At 36.1% G+C, this 25499-nt stretch overlaps 4 protein-coding genes across 5 annotated transcripts; all 4 read left to right on the top strand.

Annotated features, from left to right (window-relative positions):
* Positions 1–336: 336 nt before the first annotated feature.
* Positions 337–2041, top strand: LOC116001185. The gene is made up of 2 exons (XM_031241073.1): positions 337–775; positions 846–2041. The coding sequence occupies exons 1-2, from the start codon at positions 337–339 to the stop codon at positions 2039–2041; spliced, it is 1635 nt and encodes a 544-aa protein (XP_031096933.1).
* A 166-nt stretch (positions 2042–2207) lies between these two features.
* On the top strand, positions 2208–3293 carry LOC116001184 (ATP-dependent DNA helicase PIF2-like). The gene has a single exon (XM_031241072.1). It carries the CDS (start codon positions 2208–2210, stop codon positions 3291–3293), a length of 1086 nt encoding a protein of 361 aa, XP_031096932.1.
* Positions 3294–8209: 4916 nt separating this feature from the next.
* LOC116000850 lies at positions 8210–9267 on the top strand. 2 transcript variants are annotated; one of them, XM_031240698.1, is made up of 3 exons: positions 8210–8512; positions 8853–8981; positions 9092–9267. In XM_031240698.1, exons 1-3 carry the CDS (start codon positions 8386–8388, stop codon positions 9109–9111), a joined length of 276 nt encoding a protein of 91 aa, XP_031096558.1. In that variant the 5' UTR covers positions 8210–8385; the 3' UTR covers positions 9112–9267. The 2 variants fall into 2 exon arrangements, with proteins under 2 accessions (XP_031096558.1, XP_031096557.1); XM_031240697.1 differs by having other exon boundaries at positions 8853–8998.
* Positions 9268–12887: 3620 nt separating this feature from the next.
* On the top strand, positions 12888–20307 carry LOC116002833. Its single transcript, XM_031242999.1, has 10 exons — positions 12888–13133; positions 14230–14289; positions 14389–14428; positions 15778–15956; positions 16107–16145; positions 16319–16405; positions 16502–16562; positions 19033–19157; positions 19762–19853; positions 20010–20307. The coding sequence occupies exons 1-10, from the start codon at positions 13086–13088 to the stop codon at positions 20122–20124; spliced, it is 846 nt and encodes a 281-aa protein (XP_031098859.1). The 5' UTR covers positions 12888–13085; the 3' UTR covers positions 20125–20307.
* The last annotated feature ends 5192 nt before the right edge of the window (positions 20308–25499 follow it).

Here is a 25499-nt window from a genome sequence, read left to right as displayed (position 1 = left end):
AGCAGAGCTGGAACGGAAGCTAGGCAGCGTAAAAAGGGGTATTTCACTTCCACCTTACAGAATCTCACGATTCTGGTTGTTGAATAATGTGAGCAATACTTGTGATTTCCTGCATGTGTTACTCCTTGCTTAGGATTATGATGAGTAAGCTTGCTAGCGTAATGCATTAATTATCATTATGCTATGATTGAAACCCCTGCGTAGTGGGTATGATGAAGTGTATGTTAGGGAATGTCATATAGGACTTGAGTAGTTGCTATACTAACTGCCTAACTAACTAACTCCTTAAGAACTTATATATCGCGGGCGCTAATCTGAAACTGTCGTCCAGCGAAAATGCCACCTCGACGACGTGTGCCTGCTGGTAACAACGACAACATTTCTGCAATGGATCGTATGGCCCAAGCAATAGAACGAATAACTGAGTTTATGCTGGCTCAGCAAGCCCAGAACCAAAACCAAAGGCAGCCACGGGTTGACTTTGCTAAAGCGATAGCAAATCGACAACCACCGTATTACGCTAGAGAAAAAGATTCGGTTATTTTGGTGCAAAACTACCAGGATGCTATGGCTATATGTCGTTGGATAAGTTATCCAAATCTATTCATCACGTTTACTTGCAATCCTAAGTGGCCAGAAATTCAGCGTTACTTAGCTAATTTGGATTTGAAAGCTAAAGATAGACCAGACATTGTTTGCCAAATTTTTAAGATGAAGTTGGATGATTTAATAAAGGAACTAAGATCTAGAGAATTGTTTGGTCCAGTTAGAGCAGGTAACTTTGTGCAACTATAAAATAGTTTATGTCATATTACAATTTTCTAACTAATTTTTTTCCTTTGTAGTAATTTACATCATTGAGTTCCAAAAGCGTGGCCTACCGCATGCTCACATTCTACTATTTTTAGCAAACAATGATCGGAATGCGGTGTCTACTTTTATTGACAAAATGATAGCAGTAGAGATACCAAGTAAAGAAGTTGATCCAGAATACTACAACTGTGTGGAAGAATTTATGGTCCATGGCTCTTGTGGACATGCAAGAAAGAAATCTCCATGTATGTTGAATGGAAGGTGTTTGAAGCATTTCCCAAAAAAGTTTGTTGACTACTCGACTTTTGATGAAGATGGGTACACAATATATAGGCGTAGAGATGATGGTCGTTTTGTTATGAAAAATGGTATTCAATTAGACAATAGATTCGTTGTACCACACAATAGGTACTTGCTCCTAAGATATAGGGCTCATATGAACGTGGAATGGTGTAATCAGTCAAGATCAATAAAATACTTATTCAAATATGTGAATAAAGGGAATGACAGGGTGACTGCTGAGTTCTATAAAAGTACATCTGACGCTAAGGGTAATGATGTAATTGATGAGATTAACATGTACTACGGTTGTAGGTACATATCAGCATGTGAGGCTACATGGCGTCTCTTTAGCTTTGAAGTGCAATTCAGAACTCCCGCTGTTGAGAGGTTGAGTTTTCACCTACCACATTGCCAAACAGTAATTTTTGAAGATGATGACCCTGTGGACAACGCACTTATAAGGGAGACAATTGCTCAAAGTATGTTTAATGGTTGGTTTCAAGCGAATGAAAGGTTCCTTAAGGCTAAGTTGTTGACTTATATTGAGATGCCAACTAAATTTGTTTGGAAAAAGGACCTTCGACAATGGAATCCAAGAAAGAAAGGTTTTGCTATAGGTCGTATTATCTATGTACCACCAGGTACTAGAGAGTTGTACTACTTGAGATGTCTTCTAAACATAGTTCGTGGGCCTGCAAGTTTTGAGGAAATAAAGCAGTATAATGGTATACAATATACTTCGTTTAGAGATGCATGTTATGCGCGTGGTCTATTGGATGATGATAAGGAGTATATTGATGCCATTAAAGAAGCAAGTCATTGGTCAACTACTCATTCTATGAGAAAACTTTTTGTGACATTATTGACATCAAATTCATTTAATAGGCCTGAAATTGTTTGGAAGGAGGTTTTGGTTTTCTTGGCTGAAGATGTGCAATACAATTAACACATGTTATTATCAAATCCAGGTACGTGTTCACTAATTGTAATCGATTTTACACCATTTTTTTTCTAAGCAATAGTGTAAATTTATTATTGCTTTCTATATCATTACAGATTTGGTTTTAACAAATGATGAGAAAGAGAATTTAACTCTAATAGAGTTAGATAGAATGTTGGAAGTCTACAGCAAATCATTAAAAGACTTTCCACCAATGCCCACACCAGTAGCTTCTCCTGCAAGACTAAGTGGAAATCGTTTGTTGTTTGAAGAGCTATCATATGATCGTGCACTGTTGGCAACTGAAAGTGATAGGTTGGTTAGGCAACTAACTGAAGAGCAACGTGGGGTTTATGATACAATAATGGGAGATGCGTCATCAAGCAATGGTGGATTGTTTTTTGTGTATGGGTACGGAGGAACAGGGAAGACATTTTTATGGAAGACCCTATCTGCCACATTGCGATCTCAAGGTGAAATTGTTATCAATGTAGCTTCAAGTGGAATTGCTTCGCTTCTTTTGCCAGGTGGTAAGACGGCACACTCAAGGTTTGCTATACCAATTAACATTAATGAGGACTCCACGTGTAATATTAAACCAGGTACCGATCTTGCTGAGTTGATTTCAAAGACAAAGTTAATCATTTGGAATGAAGCTCCCATGATGCACAAACACTGCTTCGAGGCCTTAGATAGAACTATGCGGGACCTGCTTCGCTTCTCTAATCCATCGAGTGAGATGTCTACTTTTGGGGGTAAGACGGTAGTGCTGGGTGGTGATTTTAGACAGATTTTACCAGTTATCCCAAAGGGATCGAGGCAAGATATTGTGTCTTCCACAATTAATTCATCATACCTATGGTCAAGTTGTATTGTCCTAAGGTTGACAAAAAATCTACGATTGGAGAATATGGAAGATGCAGTAGAAAAACGACAAGTAGCACATTTCGCAGACTGGATTGCTTCTATTAGTGATGGTACAGCTGGAGCAACGAACGAAGATTGTCCAGAGGTTGTGATTCCAGATGATATGCTTTTGCCAACAAATGTCGACCCAATTGCAACTATTGTTGAAAATACATTTCCTATGTTTCAGAATGGTTCATGTGATAACAGTTTTCTTCAGAGTAGGGCAATCCTTGCACCAACATTAGATGTTGTGAATGCAGTAAATGATTACATGAGTAACCTGCACGAAGCTGAGAGTCGAACATACCTAAGTTGTGATTCGGTTTGCAGGACCGATATTGGCAGTTGAGTTTTGGCAGATGTTCACACACTTGAGTTCCTAAATGGCCTTAAGGCATCAGGTATTCCAAACCATTCTTTGACATTGAAGGTTGGTTCACCAGTGATGTTGTTAAGAAACATTGATCACTCTCTAGGATTGTGTAATGGTACTAGATTGATTGTAACCAGACTTTCAGAACATGTTATTGAAGCTAAAATAATGTTAGGCAATCACTCTGGTACAAGGATTTTGGTTCCTAGGTTGAGTATGACTCCTTCAGATTCGAGATTGCCATTTAAGTTTAATAGAAGACAATTCCCTTTGATGCTTTCATATGCAATGACCATTAACAAGAGTCAAGGGCAAACTCTATCTCATGTGGGTTTGCTATTAAAGAAGCCGGTGTTTGTTCATGGTCAATTGTATGTTGCCGCTTCAAGAGTTAGTAATCCAACTGGTCTAAAGATTTTACTTTGTACTGAGTTAGGAAGTTGTTCTAATCAAACAACTAATGTTGTTTACAAAGAAGTTTTCAATAATTTGTAATCTAATTGTTTATGTAGAAACTTAATAATAAACAAGAATTATTATTTTAAAATAATTATTCGAATAGTGTATTTCTCCTAATCAAATTAGTCACAATATAATAATATTAATATCATTATATGTTTTATCATGCTTAATATAACATTTAATACATAGACATATCGAAAATTAATTTAATTATAACACTGATGTTTATACTTTCCATTCTGTGCATCACACGGGTGAAATACTAGTAAGATATAAGTTCCTAAATAAGTTCTGTCAAACAGAGCCATAGCCATGGACCATAGAAAATCATTTTTTAATGGAATAAGGTTCAAATTGGCCATTGAACGTAACCTAAAAGTGCAATTAGGCCATTGAACAAAAATAAAGTGCAATTAGGCCACTAAACACTCCAAATACATGTAATTTCACCAGATAGCAGGTTACCTTTCATTTTATTAGGTTGCGTGCTTATGTGGATGGTGAATTGACATTTTAAAATAATTTTTAATAATAATAACATTCAAAATAAAAAATAAAAAATTAAATGCCTGCTTCCTTGTTTTTTTAAAAAAAAATTAATTAAAAACAATTAAAAATACAATGCTTGTTTGTTTGTTTGTTTTTTTATTAAATTTTTACATTTTTTTTATTTATTTTATTTTTATTTTTAAAGTTTAGTATTAAAAAATATTTTAAAATGTCAACTTAGCATTCATGTAAGCAGCAACCTGATGAAATGGAAGTTAACCTGTTATCAGGTAAAATTGCATGCATTTGAAGTGTTGAGTGGCCTAATTGCACTTTTTTTTTTCGTTCGTTGGCCTAATTACACTTTGAGGTTACGTTCAATGGCTAATTTGAACCTTATTCATTTTTTAATATACTACAAGTATATTATTTATGTACAAAAAATATATTATTTGAATACTGAAAATACATTATTTTATATATTATCAAATAATGTACATTCAGTACACAAATAATATATTTTTAATATAGAGTCATTTCCATTTTTGGTCCTATTGTTATTGGGGCATTGCCAATTTTAGTCCACTTCATTAATTTTTGCCACATTGCGGCCAGTCTTATTTAGTCCTTGCCACTTTTAGTCCACCGTTAAAATTTTCGTCAAATGACCGTCCAAAACAAGGGTATTTTTGGTATTTTCATTCTTTGGTCATCTCCTTGACCCTTTGCAGTGGTTTTCCTTATACATTTTCATCCAATGAAGAGGTCCGGCGAAAGCCATGTGAGCCACATTACAAAGCTACGGCTTTCGCCGGACCTCTTCATTAGATGAAAATGTGTAAGGAAAATCACTGCAGATGGTAAAGGAGAAGATCAAAGCATGAAAAAGACCAAAATACCCCTGTTTTGGACGATTATTTGACAAAAATTTTAACGGTGGACTAAAAGTGGCAAGGACTAAATAAGACTGGCCGCAATGTGGCAAAAATTAATGAAGTGGACTAAAATTGGCAATGCCCTAATAATAGTATGTTGGGTGTCGGCAAGGTTGGCCGAGTTCAGCCCCTGCTCGATTCGAGACGTGGCGCTATGGCTTACCATGGAGGGATGTGGTTAAATGGTATTAGTCCACCTACCTATCACCAATTGGTTTTAGGAAGGATATGGCAACCAGTTAGCCAAAGAACTCTGTGGTTAAGCGTGCTTGACTTCCGGCAGTCACGGGATGGGTGACCCCCTGGGAAGTAAGCATAGTGCAGCGCTGAGATCCATCAATTGGTATTAGAGCCGAGGTCACGGGTTCGAATCGACCATCAATTGGTATTAGAGCCGAGGTCACGGGTTCGAATCGATGGCGAGGCGAAATTAGAGCCGAGGTCACGGGTTCGAATCGATGGCGAGGCGAAAGCCGAGTCCACGTGCCAAGTCCAAGTCTCAAGAGGGGATTGTTGGGCGCGTAGGCCATCAATTGGTATTAGAGCCGAGGTCACGGGTTCGAATCGACCATCAATTGGTATTAGAGCCGAGGTCACGGGTTCGAATCGATGGCGAGGCGAAATTAGAGCCGAGGTCACGGGTTCGAATCGATGGCGAGGCGAAAGCCGAGTCCACGTGCCAAGTCCAAGTCTCAAGAGGGGATTGTTGGGCGCGTAGGCTAAGGACCGAGTCAGGCATGCTGCATAGCTGGGCTTGGTGATCAAAGGTTGAGGTCACGGGTTCGAATCGATGGCGAGGCGAAAGCCGAGTCCTTTCGCCTCGCCGAGTCCAATCCCAGGTGGGATATGGCCGTAGGTCGTGTTTCGCCTCGCCCTTTCGCCTCGCCGAGTCCAATCCCAGGTGGGATATGGGCGTAGGTCGTGCCAAGTCCAAGTCTCAAGAGGGATTGTTGGGCGCGTAGGCTAAGGACCGAGTCAGGCAGGTGCTGGGAGGGGGATTGTTGGGCGTCGGCAAGGTTGGTCGAGTTCAGCCCCTGCTCGATTCGAGACGTGGCGCTGTGGCTTACCATGGAGGGATGTGGTTAAATGGTATTAGTCCACCTACCTATCACCAATTGGTTTTAGGAAGGATATGGCAACCAGTTAGCCAAAGAACTTTGTGGTTAAGCGTGCTTGACTTCCGGCCATCACGGGATGGGCGACCCCCTGGGAAGGGAAGTAAGCATAGTGCAGCCGTGATGGCCGACCCCCTGGGAAGGGAAGTAAGCATAGTGCAGCCGTGATGGCCGACCCCCTGGGAAGGGAAGTAAGCATAGTGCAGCGCTGAGATCCATCATAGTAGGACCAAACATGGAAATGACTCTTTAATATATTAAAAACTAGTATTTTCGCTCGTGCGTTGCACGGAATGGATTTGTTATAATATTTTAAGAATATTTGGATCGATATACAAATATATAAATTATATCATCGAATATTATATAGCGCAATTGATGAAATTAGTTAAATCGATTATGTTTTATGATGTTTTCCTTGCTTGAATTAGAATAAATAATTGTCCAATTACCCGTGCAATGTACGGATAAATTTTTTTATAATACATTTTGAAAAGATCAATATGTAATATGACTTATGTAATTATATTATTACTAAAATAAATATGAGAAAAAAGAGAAATAATCTATTTATAATTATTATAAAAATAAATTTAACGACCGATGTTTAGCTTAATTACCATAATAATTATTAGGCAAGTACACTAATATATGTGCAATTATACTTTTATACCTTATGTATATTCATTTTCACCATATCGCATTTAATTTTTTCTTCCTCCTTTATATCCGAATAAATTAATTTTAATTATTATAAAAAATCTAACAACCCATGTTTAATTAATTTTTTTAAAGTTTAAATAATTTAAAAATTTTAAAAGGAAAGTGTAATTAATTTTTTTAAAAAGTTTTTAAATAATTTTCAATCAATTAGTAATATCCTTTAACTTTTCCAATTTGCCTAGTTTTCGGCTCCTTTTCTATTAGGATCTTTTTATATTTTCACAAAGGATGATTTTATTTTCATTAATAGTAATATAGATATATAAGTACAAATAAGTATTTGAATTATTATTATTGGTGTAAATAATAATAAATTATTTTTTATTATAAAATTACACAAAAAAATTTTCCATTATTCTCACAATTATAATGGTTTAATTATTCTCAAAATTTGGTAAATAAAATTTTGTTACCAATTAAACTTTATTAATTTTTTTATCAATTAATTAATAATATTAGTTGTGCTGGAAAGTTGAAGGAGGGATTTTATAAGTTTTATTAATAGTGTTGATACATGAATATAAAAACAGTATTACCAATTAATAGATATTAGTTAATTTCCATTTTACATTTTCTTACCAAATAAGTTTTATTAATTATTTGACCAATAAAATATTTAATTAATTGACTCAAAAGTTTGTGCAGAAAAATGAAATAGAAGAATTTTACTTTTATATATAGTATAGATTATATAAAGCTTACCAAATAAAGTCATTACATGTATACATCAATCAATAATAATTTATTCGGTAAACTATATATATATATATATATATATATACACACACATATACATATACCAAATATAGTAATATTTTTTTGGAATACTATAATATCTTATCTTACTCTATACAATAGCAAAAACTTTTTGCCAATGATTGTTTCCCGCCTAAACAAAACGGCATCGTTTTGCTGGCTAAAAAGGATATGTTAAAACCTTTTGTTACGTATTAAATATTTAACCATTTAATGCTAATGTCTGATCATTATTTTATGCTTTGAGAATCTGCACCGCCACACCATTTAATTATACTGCTTTGCCTGTTCATTCCCAAACAAACATTAATAACAAATATTAATTACATCCTCTTTGATCAGATTTCAAATATAATAATCAAATATAAATACTAATTAATATTCTTAGTAGAATACCTACAGTCTCGCCTACTAGTCTCTTCAATCTCCAATCTCCAATACATTATTAAAAACCTACAATTATTACTGTATGCAAGTAACAAGTAATGTAAGTAAAGAATGTAAAATCCCTATAAATACATTTCAAATCTGAAAGCCAATGAGCCAATTGTCCACATCAATAAAACCTTTCTGCGAATTGATTTTGAAATGCCATATCAATACCGACTTGCCTCTCAGATTTGCCCTCTTCAAACAAGGAGAACAATGGAAGTTCAGTTGTTAAGAGCATTCGAAATCCCTGAAATGCATGGAGGATCAACAACCGAAAGCAAAGGTAAAATTTATATAAATTTTGTACTGATAATTTTTCAGATTTCTTCTTCAGTTAATACTTATTACTAACAAACTACTATACATACAAATCATCTAACCATTGTTACTCAACCCTGGTGAAAGAAAGTAAAAGAAACAACTTCCCTAATTTCATGTTTTGGCTCAAATCATCTGAATCTTTAGAGATGCCGCAACAGGTAATGATGAAGATTTATTTGGTACATATATTGTTTTCTGATTTTTTTTAAGCAAATAAACTGTAATTTAATTACTATTTTCTATTTTCTGTTTTTAATCTTTATTGTAACTCTCTCTTTTTTTTATGAATTGAGACATCATAGGTAGAGTTGTTAAGTTATATTCCCCACCACAAAAAGTCGTTGCTGGAAAAAATTCCAGATTAATGGACTTTTTAATTGAGGAAGCAGCTGGATCTGACAGATTAAGGATCTGTATGGTTATTTTTGCAGGTGATGAATCAGACGTGGTAATGATATCATCATTGCTTCATGCTATTTACATATTTATTTCTCATTTTAAATTTTTAATATACTAACTACACTTTTTATTACACTATCAGGAAGCATGGCTGTGGGATGAAGTTTACAGTCCCAATAATTGCTGTAGTGTGATGAGTTTGGCTTTTTAGACATACTATTTAACTACTTGATGTTTTGTGGACCTTTATTTAGGACATTAGCTTCTTGTATCCATTTCATTAAATTATTTCCTATTTTCCTTATTTTGCCTTTACTATATTAGATGTTCTGTTGTCCTAACAAATTTTTCGGGTACTACAAGGAAAGGTTTGCATTGACTACGACTCTAGAAAGGCAGGCTCACGAATCAGTTATATTGAATGCAATGTAAAACAGGGCATGCACTATATACATTCAACAGATACATATGATACATATATATATATGTATATTTTATTTATTTATTTATGGAATGGTTATATAACATTTAATGACAAGTTAATGTGCCTAATTTCTTTATGTTTTCAAGGAAAAAAAACCAATAGTCACTACAGGTTTTGAATAATTATAGCTTCCAGATTTTTTTTTGAAATCAATTATAGCTTCCAGATAAAGTATATATATACCCAATCAGTATGAATTTATTTTTTTGCCACTAAATAATAAAAAATACAAAACACATTCTTCAAAAACACATAGCAGACAACCAAGATGAGGATAATAATTACATCAACGATGATAGAAGGCAAGAGGAAACAACGTTCAACAATGACAGGTATGTATTATTCAACTTTAAACTACGGAGTATTTAATTTGTTACCTCATCTGTTCTTAGCTACTGTCGATCTACACGCTGATTACCTGATTAATATATTATGCTATGCATTTATCCTGCCAAAAATACAGTTTAAATTTATTATCTAAATTTTATATTTACATAAACTATTTAATATTCGGTAAAAAAAGTATGATCTAGCGTTTAGATGTACAGATTCACCCACACATATATATACACATAGATCTAGCATTGAATTTGATATATGTTGATATTCAATACAAATTTGGTATTAAGAACATGATCAATTAAAAAACCCTAGCCAAATTTAAAATTCGATAATTGTGAAACCAAAATATAACAAAGTATAGGAGTGAATATGATACTTATCTATTGGATCTATCAAATATCTTCCTGATTGGATTTACGACGGCAGTATAGGTCGATGGTGGAAATTGCAGTTTACATATTATGATATCATCGTCGCCTGGAAAGCGTATGAAATCAACAATGGAGAGTCCAACATGATTAAAAGTGCTAATATGTAATAGTGATGGTGAGTCTTTCAATAATTTGTAAATTCTATTTTCATTTGTTAGTTTTTAATGCTGCTACTTAATTTCACATTGCAATTTGTACTAAAGAATTCTTTTATTTTTTCCTTCTATTTTGTATTTGATAAGTAACAAAAGGTGAATTTTAATGTCTGTGCATCACACGGGAGCAACTACTAGTACATCATATAGTAATTTCATTGTTGAAATTTTTTTTTTGTAAATATTATCATCAGAGGAATTTCATTACGTACATTAACATAATATAGTAATATTTTTTTAATGCTACAATATACATCATATACTAATTTGATTGTTGCAATTTTTTTTTTTAATATTATCATGAGATGAATTTAATTACGTACATTAACATAATATAGTAATATTTTTTAATACTATAATATGCATCGTATAGTAATTTGGTTGTTGGAATTTTTTTTGAATATCATCATGAGAAGAATTTAATTACATACATTAACATAATATAGTAATATTTTTTTGAATACAATAATATACATCATATAGTAATTTGATTGTTAGAATTCTTTCTTTTAATATTATCATGAGAGGAATTTAATAATATAGTAATATTTTTAATGGGTTATTGTTCTTATAGTACCATTGATAGCATAAATGTAAACGAGGTCTACGATTACGCTACGAATACGTGTATTACGTGTGGTGAGGAATGTCGCTCGGCCGGTCAATCGGTCGGTCTACCGGTTAACGACTGAGCGGTTAGAAGCTATGTCGCTCTACGGGTGACGAACAGTAACAAGGAGAGAGCAAGAAAGACAAATGAGCAAATCACAGGTGTATTAGTGTAGTACTCATGAGTTATGCCTTTAGTGAGGGGAATGACCCCTATATTTATACAAAGTGGACTCACTATGCACATGGTGTCTGATATGCAAGTGGATGACATATTTGCATTGGCTGAACAGTCACTCCGCAAAATGCGCATTGGTTCACTCGAAGTGGTTGAATTACTCGAGGTGATGAAAACACGGATCCCTTGTTCCTGAAAAGTTGTCGGTTGTCACATCAAGCAACTGTTGCGCTTGTGAGCCTCCAATCCACAAGGTGTGTTGCTCCGATCATGCGGCCGACGGACCGGTTGGGTGACCGGCGACGGACCGATTGGGTGGCCGTTGACGGACAGGTTGGGTGACCGTTGACGGACAGGTGATTTACGGACCGACTAGTACATGTGCATATTTACCCATTACAAGTCCCCCACTTCTTGAATCTGCGAGAGTCGTCAGGTTCGAGAAGTAGAATATGCTCTTAGGCGGCTAACTTGTTGCGAGCAAAGTCTCCCTGGTTTGAATGCCTTGATAGTCCGTGATGAACCCCTTAAGTTTGAGTTGAGCACGAGGGGCGTGATTTATGTGGGTTGCCTCGTTAAAAATCTTAGACTAAGAAAAACCCTATGGGAAAAAACCTAGCTAAGGGAAAAAGAGTACAACCGAAAATATAATCATTAAAGACGGGTTTGTCTTGGTTGTTTCCGATCGTCGAGTAATGGATCATTTAGCAGATTTTGTTCACATCTTTTCCATGGTTTGGAGATGGGTCTTCCCTTGGTGATACCTTGGTCAAGTAATAGTTGACGGACTAATCAAGTTCTCCACGACTGGGGATGAGGAAGGTAGCACATACGAATCACCGAGTGGTTGACTTGACCAAGCATATCCAGACCAAATGGGTTGATTGTTATCGGTCAGCTGAGTGACTTTTATGATCCGATCACCTGCGTGTATATTTCCTCCAGTTTGACACTTTGGACTTGCCAAGAACAATGCTCTCACCAGTAGTCTTCCAAGCTATCAAAACAAAAAACAAAAAATACTTTTTTTTTTTTTTTTTTGGACCAGATCTGGAAAATCCAGATCTGGTCTCACCAGTCGGCGGTCGCCGACTGGATTCCTCGGTCGGCGCCCCGCCGACTGGATTCCCCAGTTGGCGGTCGCCGACTGGTCCCGGTCGACGTCGACCGACTGGGAATATACTAAATAGATCATATACTAATATCTATATATATACTAAATAATTATTTTGTTAATTAAATCAATAATTAGACAAATTAATATACAGATATTATATATGGTAATTAATTCAATAATTGCATAAATTGCTATATATATATATTACTCATTAAACCAAATTTTCACTTTTTATTTGGTTGATTTTTATATTTTCTTAATAAGGAATGATAAGGAAGGCTATAATTTCTGATAAGAAATTATTATATAATATTATGTTGATCGATTTCAAAATTTTTAGACTAAAATGAGCGGGAAAGCTAATACTTCTGTTTTAATATATATATATATATATATATATATATAGATATATAGATATTGATGTACTATATATTCATGATTTATGTGAACCATGATCCACTTAATAAATTGCCCTTTTTTAAGTTTTAACAATAGCCACGTCCCACGGAGAAATTCCACCAGTAATAAGCAGCCATGTCATCACTGTATGACGTGTATTCCGACCAGCAAACCGCACCGCAATGGCGCAATGTACTGAAGAAGAAAACAAGCACAGATTTTTAACACAGAAAAGAAAGGGGGAAAAAAAAAAAACCAAAACCCTCATAAATACGGAGCAAAACAAAATTTAGCACCGCTCGGAAGTCGATCTTATGGCGATCTGAAAATTTCTCTCCCTATCCCTGCAATGGCGTCTTGAGAAATCCCTACTCTTCGATCTCTCATCTGAATCAACTATCTACCCACGTCTTCCTCTTTCATGGCTGCTCCGTTCTTTTCGACGCCGTTTCAACCCTTCGTCTATCAGGTATCCTCCCTCTCCCTTCATTTATTTTATGTATGTCGGACGCGTATCTCTGTGACTATATCTAATTAGGTTTGCTCTTAGGATGTGGATTTTGAATTTTATCATATTCTTCTTTTTCTTTTGGTGCTTGGTGATCATGCTTTTGTAATCTTGGAATACTACTTGGCAGCTGTGAAAATGCTAAACCAGCGCTTAGTTGCTTTCATTGTATTGATTTTTGTTAATTTGGAGAACTTTAAGTAAATTTGAGTTGTCAAATGCTAAATCAGAGGAATTTTAGTTGACCGAACGATTGTTAGTACCTGTTTAGATTATAAATAGCTTTGCATTATGGCAAAAGGTTTAAGGAAGCTGGCTTTCTGATTGTTGATTTGTTGCAAAAGTATTCCCTTGTGCAGTTTTTATAACTGGATTTGGTTCCAGATGTTATTTGATCTTGTCATAGTTTGTTACTTGATATACTTGAAATGATCTTACATGAGTAACTTTTAAATGAAGCTAACTTAAAATTGTATAAGGAAGTTAGTAAAAAGTGACTTAAACGAGTTCACGATCTGCTTCTGGTGCAACTTCGTAGTCCCTGATGTCCATTGACAAGTGCATACTTCACTTATCATAAGTTCATTTTATTTCTAGAATACTATGCATCTAAAGGTTTGATCAGTTTAGTATTCAAAGTCAAGCATTATAGGCTTGATAATATTGTGTTATGGAATGTTTGGATACTTCATAATGAAATTTTGAATAGTGCAATCTCTCTCAGTCTAACTACTCATTAATACTAACCCAATTTCAGATATTTTAACAACTTGCTTGCATTTGTTAAAGACCATAACACATCCATTTTCTGCTCGTAACCCAAGATTCCATCATACATTTGCCCAAAGTTCCTACAGAAAACGTTCCTAAAGTTCAAAGCTAGATCTGTCTTACATTAATATTTTGGCCATTGTCTTTTGTTTATTCTCTATGGAACATGACTAAAAAAAAATAAAGCAGCAGACTTTGGTACATTAACTCTATAATTTCATACTTGACATTTTTGTTTTCTGTATAAGATGAGATGCTTGAGAATTTACAGTTTGTACTATTGTAGAGTCCACAGGATGCTGTTACACCTTTTCAGATTCTCGGAGGTGAAGCTCAGATAGTTCAGGTATTTATTGAGTCTTGTTCTTTTCCCTTGTAGTGGGAAATTCCTATCTATCTGGTCATTGTGATTGATTGTTTCTCCTTTTTCAATTCAAAATTTCAGATTATGTTGAAGCCACAAGAAAAGATTATTGCAAAGCCTGGTTAGTTGGTGATAACATTCATTGTGGAGTAGCTTACATGTATAGAGGAATTTTTTGGAATGTTGGAAATTTAGAACTGTTATATTAAGTGGTATTAAAAATAAATTAACATGTGCAATTCAAATTATGTCACATTCTGAAACTGTGACATTCAAACTAAATTTTCATTTAAGTGCTAATCTAATGCAGTATTATGAGATTAAACCACAAAATATTATTCTTACAAATAATGGAGTTCAATAATGTAATTGTAATCACTAGAAATGTGGTTTCCAAATCTTTTTTCCTTTCTGCTCTCTCTCTCTCTCTCTCTCACACACACACACACACACACTATTTTGTACTCCATAATATGTATGCACATGCTAAGACTTAAGATAAAGGTATTAGCAGTAATAATTGTCTCCAAGATACAATATCATACATGGTAGATATTTTTCTATGGTCAAGCTTATGGTTATTTAATCTTGAGAATTGCTCCACAGGTAATTTATCTTACTAAAACCATTCTGGAAATCAACCATACACATTATTCTTTCAAACAAGATGCCCATCACTAGCAAATTAAACCAAACCCCTCCCCCTATTACCTCTCCCCTTGAGTAGTGAACTGTCTAACTTGACTTCATTGATATCGGATCAGACATGGACTAAATGATTGCTTCCATAATGTCTATGCTGGAACATAAATGATAAATTCTGTATGCAACTAACCAAAAAAGAAAAATAAAAAGGAGGAAAGAAATGATTCTGTGTGCAAACACAAAATCATTTCATTAATTAACACTTTCTTAAAATAAGCGTGTATGTTTGACATTAATATTTCTCAGAAGAAAGTATTACATTTTAGTGGCTGTGTGTGTTTTTCTAAATGACATTTTAATAGTTCCTTTGGAATTTATTGCTGTGTGCTTTCGATATTCTTGCTAATGTATCAGACTCATGCTTGAGTAGGGATGGCAATGTGCTGCTGGTTATGCACTGCTTATACCTAACCTACCCTATGTGGGATATTTGTCAGTTGAGATGCAAAATATATTTTTTAAAGCAGGGTTGTGGAGCAGTGTGGGGTACTGCATAATCACATAGAAATAAGAAGAAAAAAGATCCATACATTGCAAATAGTTAGCCATCATTTGATTTGAAGTCTAATTTGGGAAGACAGAAATGTGATTACGTGAGATGGCCTTCTGAATGAGTGTGTAATTAGATTTCAGTTCAGTAAGACATTGTTTGCCGTGCTTAAATATCAACTGTGTTTATGATCCTGTTTAGAAGGAAAAACAATTCTGTCTGCATGCTTCAGTTTTTTCTGAATTTTTCCTGAGTAGTTATCTTTTTGTTTGCAGGTTCCATGTGCTATATGTCTGGTTCAATCCAAATGGAAAATATATACATCCCAGAAAATGAAGTTGGCTTGACGCAATGGCTCTTTGGAAAGAGTGTGACTAGCATAGTTCTCCATAATACAGGCACAACTGATGGATTTGTGGGCATTGCCGCACCTTCTCTAGCAAGAATCCTCCCAGTAAGTATCAATACCCCAAGCTCATCCTACTGTTGCTGATGCTTCTATTTCACTTTTGATAATTCTAACTACTATCTTTTTTATGCTTCTATTTCGCTTTTGATACTACTAATTATTACTTTTTTGTTCTTCTGGTTTGTTGATCTGCAGATTGATCTAGCAATGTTTGGTGGCGAGATATTGTGCCAGGTACAGATGATTGAGAGTCTGTATGTTGTTTGTTCCCATGTGTTGCTGAGGATATCCCTCTTCATTCTTTATCCCAATTCCACCTACCCAAATAAATAAAACATGTTTGTTTTACTTGCTGGGAAAACCAATGTGCTGGAATAAAATATGACCATTCTGATATTGTTCTGTAGCCAGATGCATTCCTTTGCTCAATTAACGATGTGAAAGTCAATAATACAGTTGATCAAAGGGCACGCTACATGGTTGCTACTGCAGAGGTGAGATCATGGGAATTTCTTGACCTTTCCCTCTTCTGGAGTCTAAGTATAACCTGGATGACATTTTTATTTATGCACTTATGACATTTGCTGTAGGGATTCCTAAGGCAGAAGATATCAGGTCAAGGGCTTGCTTTTATAGTTGGTGGTGGTTCTGGTACGCTTGTGAATCTTAGCTTGCTGATGACTGATAATTTCTAGAATTCTCAGGGATTGTTTACATGACTAATTTTGATGATACTGGGGTAAATGGTGAATTTTTGATATAGTCTTCTAGACTTCAGACTTCTCCTTTTTGTAGAAGCTCTTCGCATCTGCACATTCATGAACATGTTATCATGTTCCATATGTGATGAAAGAGAATGAATAATAATAAGAATAAGAGACAAGAGCCAACTATTGGGAATTTATTATAGACATGTGAAATATCTTTAGAGACTAGAATATAGTTTCCTTAATGACAAAAGATTGCATTCTTTCTACATGGTGTCATGGTGATTGAAATTTTTATAGCCCAAACTCCCAAAGTTTCACAGTTCCATGCTCTCCTAACATTATTTGTTGTTACAGAGCTGTATAGATAAGCTGGATTTCAAAATGTTTCCTTGTATTTTTTTAGTCGATAGTGTTAGACACACCACTGCTAGTAGGTAATGTACGTGTTTGCATTTATTGTATATGTTAAGTACACTTGGAAGAGAACCTATATATACAAGCTAAAGACTGTACAGAACCACAAAATTCAAACTTCAAACTAAGGGTTGAGAGTGATTCTCTCAACTAAACCTTTTCCCTCTAACACTCCCCCTCAAGCTGGAGCATAAATATCAAACATGCCCAGCTTGTTACATATATATGAAATCCGATTCTTGCTTAGCCCTTTTGTGAACACATTAGCCAATTGATCACCACTGCGAACGTGCACAGCAGATATCAACCCTTGTTGAACTTTCTCTTGTATAAAATGACAATCAACTTCAATATGCTTCGTCCGCTCGTGAAAAACTGGATTGTTCGTAATATGTGTAGCAGCACGATTATCACACCACAACCGCACAGGCACTCTTACCTCTACACCTATCTCTTTTAGAAAATTATGCACACAACCTATTTCATTAGTCACACGAGCCATAGCTCTATATTCTGACTCTACACTTGACCGAGCCACACCACTCTGCTTCTTACTCTTCCACTAGACCAAGTTGCCTCCCACAAATACACAATATCCTGTTGTAGACCTCCTGTCATCCGGCGAACCAGCCCAATCTACATCGGAAAACGCCTCAACATCTGTGTGTCCACGATCAGTATAAAGAACCCCTTTCCCAGGTGCACCCTTCAGATACTACATAATACGAACAACTGCTTCCCAATGAGTTTGTGTAGGTGAACTCATGAATTGGCTCACCACACTTACTGGAAATGCAATATCTGGACGAGTAATCGTGAGATAGTTCAGCTTTCCTACTAATCGCCTATATCTTTCTGGATCTTCAAACATCTCCCCCTCACCTGCTACAACCTTAATACCTTGTTCCATGGGCGTATCGCAGGGTTTCGACTTTCGACCCAAGTAATCCAGTATTATCAAGAAGATCCAACACATATTTCCTTTGTGAAAGAAATATGCCTTTCTTGGAGCGAGCAACTTCAATACCCAAGAAGTATTTCAGTACTCCTAGATCCTTAGTATGAAACTCAGTTCCGAGGAAGAACTTAAGAGCACTAATTCCGTCTTCGTCACTGCCTGTGATTACGATGTCATCGACATATACTATCAACAAAACACATCCACGGTTAGTACGTTTATAAAAGACAATATGATCACACGCACTCCTCTGCATTCCAAATTCCACAACTGCATTACTAAACCTCCCAAACCACGCACGTGGGGACTGTCTCAGACCATACAAAGATTTTTTTAACTTGCACTCTCCTAGACTCCCCTCGAGCAACAAACCCTGGTGGTTGCTCCATATAAACCTCCTCAAGTAAATCACCATGCAAAAAAGCATTTTTTACATCTAACTGGTGCAAAGGCCAATGATTAGTAGCAGCCAAAGATATAAATATGCGTACCTAAGTCAACTTAGCTACCGGGGAAAAAGTCTCGGTATAATCTACACCATATGTCTGTGCATACCCCTTAGCCACCAAGCGTGCTTAGAGTCTTGCAACAGAGCCGTCAGGGTTCATCTTCACCACATAAACCCATTTGCACCCAATGGCTGTCTTACCGGATGGAAGATCCACCAAATCCCAGGTCTTGATTCTCTTCAAGAGCAGCCATCTCCTCCCCCATCGCACGCCTCCAGCCATCATGAGACATAATTTGATATTTAATAATTAGTAAATTTTCCATCTCCTAACATTATTTGTTGTTATAGAGCTGTATAGATAAGCTGGATTTCAAAATGTTTCCTTGTATTTTTTTAGTCGATAGACTGAAGTTGAATGAGGATAAACTTCGAAATGGTTGGGATGCACTTTATAGCTTAGTCAAAGTCTATTGGGACTATTTATTTCTATGCAAAGATTTTGCATGATATTTCACATTGCATGATATTTCACATTACATGTTTTATTCTCATTGATTTCTTCTGACCAAATTTATTTTTTGCTTTTAGTTGTACAAAAAAATCTTGAGGTTGGTGAGGTACTTTGTGTTGATATGTCAAGTATTGCTGCAGTCTCAGCCACTGTAAATGTCCAAGTAAAATACAATGGACCAATGAGAAGGGTCGTTTTTGGGGTATGTTATTCCTTTTTCTTTTCTTTCAATATTTGTATGCCCCTGTTCAGTCACTGTTGCTTCTTTTCATTTGCTGGCTCTTTTTTTATTTGCAATTGGTCGTTTTGGCCCCTCAGTATCAAAAGTTGCAAAACATATGCTTAACTTTGCAAGATTGTGGCAAGTGTTTAAGCAACTGGAAATGTTAGGGTTATTTCCTTCGAACTTAGTTATGTCACCCATAATCAAACATCCAAAGTACTAAAATGTTCATGGAAATATCTGAATCTTAATGTCATCTTCTGTTTCCATTCGTTTTGGAGGACCAAAACTGCTACAAGCATGAATAACTGAGGGAATAAAAATGCTTTCTTCCCTTCTATTTTTTATTTTATTTAATGATAATCCAATTGGCTCTTATGTGGCTTTTTAATTTATTGGAAGCATTTTCTCCAATTTGTATTCTTTATTCTTTCTGTTTAACATGAAGTTGTGAGTTGGCTTTCACTAGATATCATGTGTTCTCCATGTTTGGTTGAGATAGCTCTATTTATCCATGCTTGTATTCTTGAACTTGCATTCCATTTAGTTTTCCTAAAAAGGTGGAATTTGTAACCAATTGCAGGGTGATAATCTCGTAACAGCAGTTCTAACAGGACCAGGCATCGTGTTTATTCAAAGCCTGCCTTTTCATAGACTTTCACAGCGCATTGCGAGGTACGTTCTTGTAGCAGCATGAACTATTTATAGCCAGCTGTGAAGTAGTAAGCTGGCTGGTCTGTGCCTTGCTTTGCTACTCGGCACAATACTTATACACTCGCTCTTTTTGTTCTAAAAAAGGTTTTGACAGAACTCCCCCCAATTTTGTTGCAGGGCTGTGACATCTCCAAACATGAGGGACAATCCGAAGTTCTTCCTACAAATAGCAATTTTCTTCTTTCTTGCGTATGTTGTGGTTGTGTCATCGTTAATCTTGACGGACATATGAAGTTTTTCTTTGTTTTAGGATTTCGTAGAAATTCCCGAAGGTGTACCTTGACTTCAGAATTCAGATGCCAAAATAGAGAGTAAACATCGAGTTAAAGATTTACGTCAGTTTTACAGGGAGTATGTATCATGTAAAAACATTTTCAAGCGACGAGGAACCAAATATTCTCTTTCATTTTGCGTACGGTAGATTTGCCTTTTAAGCTTTAGACGTAAATAATTTACCTCGATTTACTTGCATTAAAATTTGAGATCTACTACATAGAGTCATAGACTCTCAAACTCTAGTCCCTCACTTTTACTTCTTAATATGATAAGATGTGATAAGTTATCTTTATCTTATAGATCTCAAAGAAAATGTTTACTTCAAAATTTAGAGTAAGGGAGTAAAAATAGGAAGTAGAGTTTGAGAGTCTAAGTACTATTTTATCAAGAGATTCATTAATATGAGAATTACATTTTACCCACTTATTTTGGGCCAATTTATTACATATTTAATCAATTTTTAGTAGGTGAGAATTTTTTTTTTTGAAAAAGTAGGTGAGAATTTAGTTATTTATACAAGTGACAATTTATTCTTTATTAGTCGCAATATTTATTGAATGTATTATGAAATAATAATATTAATACTAATAATATAAATATTTATAGTAATAAGAAGAAGAAAGTCGAGAGCAAGTATGAAAAGAAGGAATGAAGGAATGAGTTGATGACTTGATTCTGGAATAAATTTTACAAAGAGTTAATGGAGTATTTATAGTGCTCGGAAATGAATAAATAAATATTAAAGATACAGTAACAAACATATAATTGTGATAGCCTAGTTGGATAAGTAAGAGCTATGAACCTACAGGTCCCCTTCGGGCTTCCCGTGTTTGATTCCTGTAGACTCCACTTAATCTTGTTGTTTTCTGATTGTTCTGATACTCCAGACTTCCAGCTAGGGCTGTCAAAATGGGCCGAAGTCCGCGAGCTAGCCCGTACCTGCCCCGCGATGGGGCGGGTTAGGGCCACAAGAATAATGGCCCGTGAAAGTGTGGGCCTAACGGGCTTGGCCCGCTAAGGCCCGCAGCCCGCGGGCTAAGGCAGCATACTGCCTTGCTGTGTAATATATTTTATAAAATATAATTTTCCGCGAGCTAGCCCGTACCTGCCCCGCGATGGGGCGGGTTATCCGCGAGCTAGCCCGTACCTGCCCCGCGATGGGGCGGGTTAGGGCCACAAGAATAATGGCCCGTGAAAGTGTGGGCCTAACGGGCTCCACAAGAATAATGGCCCGTGAAAGTGTGGGCCTAACGGGCTTGGCCCGCTAAGGCCCGCAGCCCGCGGGCTAAGGCAGCATACTGCCTTGCTGTGTTATATATTTTATAAAATATAATTTTTAAAATTTTTAAACACAAAAAAAATTAATATTACTTATAAGCTTTACTTATTTTTTTAAACTTTGAATTAATATTAACTTTTGTTAGATTATAAAGTTGGATTGCAAATTCGCAATGTTAGTATTTATAGACTCTACTTATTGTTTTGAACTTTGAATTCAACAAGAATTTTTTTTTTTAAAAAAGTAAATATTTAAAAAGCCCGCGGGGCCCGCGAACCCGCGTGGGGCGGGCTAGGGTTGCATGAACCCTAGCCCACGGGCCTAACGGGCCGCCCCGAAAAAGCCCGCCAGAGATTAGGCCCGCGGTGGAGCGGGCCTAATGGGGCGGGCCGGCTCGCTTTGACAATACTATTTCCAGCCAGTGCTCTCAATAATAGTGATGGAATTCTAATATTTGAATAAGAAGTCAAAGGTTCGAATCCTTGTTTGAACATCCACCATTTTCCTTTTGTTTTATAACACCCCCCCTTGGATGTCAAAGGAGGAACATTATATTGCCTCGTTAAAAATCTTACCAAAGAAAAATCCAGTGGGAAAAAATCTTGGTTAAGGAAAAAAGAGTACAATAATATGCTCCCCCTGTTTGCGACATCACCGAAGATCTTTGAGATGACGCATACCGATTCCACGAACTAATTTCTTGAACGTAATTGTGGGTAGCGCTTTGGTGAACAAATAAGCTAAGTTGTCACATGAACGAATTTGTTGAATATTGATCTCATTTTTCTTCTGAAGGTCATGAGTGAAAAAGAACTTTGGCGAAATGTGCTTTATTCTGTCTCCCTTGATGTATCCTTCCTTCAACTGGGCAATGCATGCTGCATTGTCTTCATATATGGTTGTTGCTGTATGACAACACTTGTATGTGATAGGGTGAAATGTCAAAAGATATTTGTGTTAAAACGGAAAGTCAATGACTCCCCGAGTGTCAGTCTCGAAGGAGGGACGTGGAGGTGTGTCAAGCGTTCGGGAGTTTACTTGATTGAGTCATGCAAGAGATTCGAGTGTGGTGAGTGGTGAATTGTGAGTGAGAGGAGTTCATAAGGTTTGGTTTGAGTGCAAGAAAGTAATAAAGTAAGAGGGTTTGCAAATATGTAAAAGGGGGTAGGGATTGGATAGTGTTCATATATGTTGCATCTTGGTGTGTCTAAGGTAACAAGACATAGATGTTGGCTATTCAAGAGTGTGTGTTCTTAGTCCTTTTCCACCTTTGTGTACTAAGGCTTCTTTGACTTAGGAGTGCCTTCAAGCATCGAAAGCTCTAAGAGGAATTTTATCAAACACTTGAGCTACACACTATCCTACTATTCTTAAGAAGTCCATAGGAACTATGATTGTTTCAAAGCTTCAAATCCTAACTCTAATCAAAGACATGAAAGAGTCAAGCGTTCAATCTCTCATCTAGATTGGCCAAATCCAAACAAGATCTCATCAAAACAACAATCAATAGACAAGAATAGATAATCCAACAATCTAAGCATTTAGATCCAAAATATAGATATAAGATCATCACACTAGCAACATATCTTCACATAATCCAAATCCCTAGACTAAACTAGCCACACATGGTATGAAATTCAAGACAAAAGCTAATTTAATCCAAGAACAAAATAACAAAATATAATAGAAATGTAATAGAGATCACCTAGAATGAAGTAATCCTTCAATCCAAGCTTGTTGTCTTCTACAATGGAAATCTATCTAAAACTAATCTAAAGAAATGAAAAGAAAAATGGAATAGTAGAAGTCTCTCTCAATTTTTGGGAACCTCCTCTGAAAATCTATCAAAGGGGTTTAAATAGTCTCCGAAAAGCAACCCTAGCAACATTTCCGCGTAATGCAGTCTCCACGCCAGCTCACACGCGTATGAGTGTGCGTGGGAGGCTACTGGATTATTTCCACGCATGCTCACACGTGTGTGGCCATCCTCTTGGGTCCTCCGGGGCTTCGATCTTGCCTGGTTCGTTCTTTAAGCTCAACTTTTGATCTTATTGGCTCCCGGGACTCCTGTTTCACATCTTTTAGGCTAAAAGTAGCTTTCGTGTGTTGGTTAGTGAATTTAAAGCATTTATGAGCATAATTCATCATGTAAGGATGCTATAAACGTGACAAAACACCCTAATATGCACTTGATTTAAGGGTATCTCGGAGGCTTATCATTGTATTATCCACAGGCAGACCACATGCTCCTCTAATGTATCGAGTAATTGATCTAAGCCACACACATTCTCGACTTGCTTCATGAATAGCGATTAGCTTAGCATGATTTGAATAAGTGGCAACCAGTGTCTGTTTAGTGGAACGCCAAGATATGGCAGCACCTGCACACATAAATAAATAACCAGTTTGGGATCGCGCTTTATGCGGATCCGAAAGATATCCAGCATCTGCGTATCCAATCAACTCCAATTTGAAATCTTTTGCATAAAATAATCTCAAAGCAATTGTTCCTTGGAGGTAATGCAATATATGTTTGATGCCATTCCAGTGCCTTTGTGTTGGACAATAACTATATCTTGCTAACAGATTAACAGAAAATGCAATATCAGGCCTTGTGTTATTAGCAAGATACATTAGTGCACCTATTGCACTAAGATATGGCACTTCCGGACCAAGGATTTCTTCATCATCTTCCTTAGGTCGGAAAGGATCCTTTTTCATCTCAAGGGATCGAACAACCGTTGGACTGCTCAATGGATATGCTTTGTCCATATAAAATCTCTCAAGGACCCTTTTGATATAATTTGATTGATGGACAAATATACCTTTATCTAAATGTTCGATCTGTAGGCCTAGGCAGAACTTTGTTTTTCCCAGATCTTTCATCTCAAATTCCCTTTTCAAATAATCTGTTGTTTTTGGAATTTCATCAGGAGTCCCAATGATGTTTAAATCATCAACATAAACAGCGATTATAACAAATCCATGTCTAGATCTCTTTATAAAAACACATGGACAAATTGGATCATTAGTATAACCTTCTTTTAGTAAATATTCACTAAGTCGGTTATACCACATGCGCCCTGATTGTTTCAGTCCATATAAAGATCTTTGTAACTTTATCGAATAAAGTTCTCGAGGACTTGTTTTTTGCCTTTCTGGCATTTTCAATCCTTCAGGGACTTTCATGTACATGTCACTATCAAGTGAGCCATACAGATAAGCTGTTACAACATCCATTAATTGCATATTCAGCCTTTCATGCACAGTTAGGCTAATGAGGTATCGTAATGTTACAACATCCACTACAGGGGAATATGTTTCATCATAATCGATACCTGGTCTTTGAGAGAACCCTTGAGCCACGAGTCTTGCTTTGTACCTCGTAACTTCATTTTTCTCATTTCTCTTTCTGACAAAGACCCATTTGCAACCCACAGCTTTTACCTTTTCAGGTGTTCGGATGATTGGGCCAAATACCTTTCGTTTTTCAAGAGAATTCAATTCTGCTTACATTGCTTCTTTCCATTTAGGCCAATCGTCCCTATTTTGACATTCATGAATGGATCTTGGTTCTTGATCCATCTCATCATTCATGATACTTAATGCTACATTATATGCAAAATAGTCATTCAAACTAACTTCACTCCTATTGCATATATCTTTAGCATTAGTATAATTTATCAACATTTCTTCATTTTTCTCAATTTCTGGCGAATGAATTTCTCTAGGGATCTCATTCCCTTCAGATTCATTTCTTTGAATGTCATTATTCTTACAAAGATCATTCTTTGTATTGACCTTTCTTTTTCGAGGATTTTTATCCTTCGAACCAATAGGTCTTCCACGCTTCAGGCGTACTTGAGATTCATTCCTAGTTTGATCTTTTGGAATGTCAATACTAGCAGGGACATTAGCTGCTGGGGTATGAGATTTTGTTACCCTTTTAGGATCAGCAAATGCATCCGACCGTTTATTTGCCAATTCTCACAAATGAATTATCCTTTGGACTTCTTGTTCACATTGTTGAGTTCTAGGATCTAGATGAAGTA

This window comes from Ipomoea triloba, chromosome 13 (genome assembly GCF_003576645.1).
Source record: "Ipomoea triloba cultivar NCNSP0323 chromosome 13, ASM357664v1".
Lineage (NCBI taxonomy): Eukaryota > Viridiplantae > Streptophyta > Magnoliopsida > Solanales > Convolvulaceae > Ipomoea > Ipomoea triloba.
This window is presented reverse-complemented; position numbering and strand designations above follow the sequence as displayed.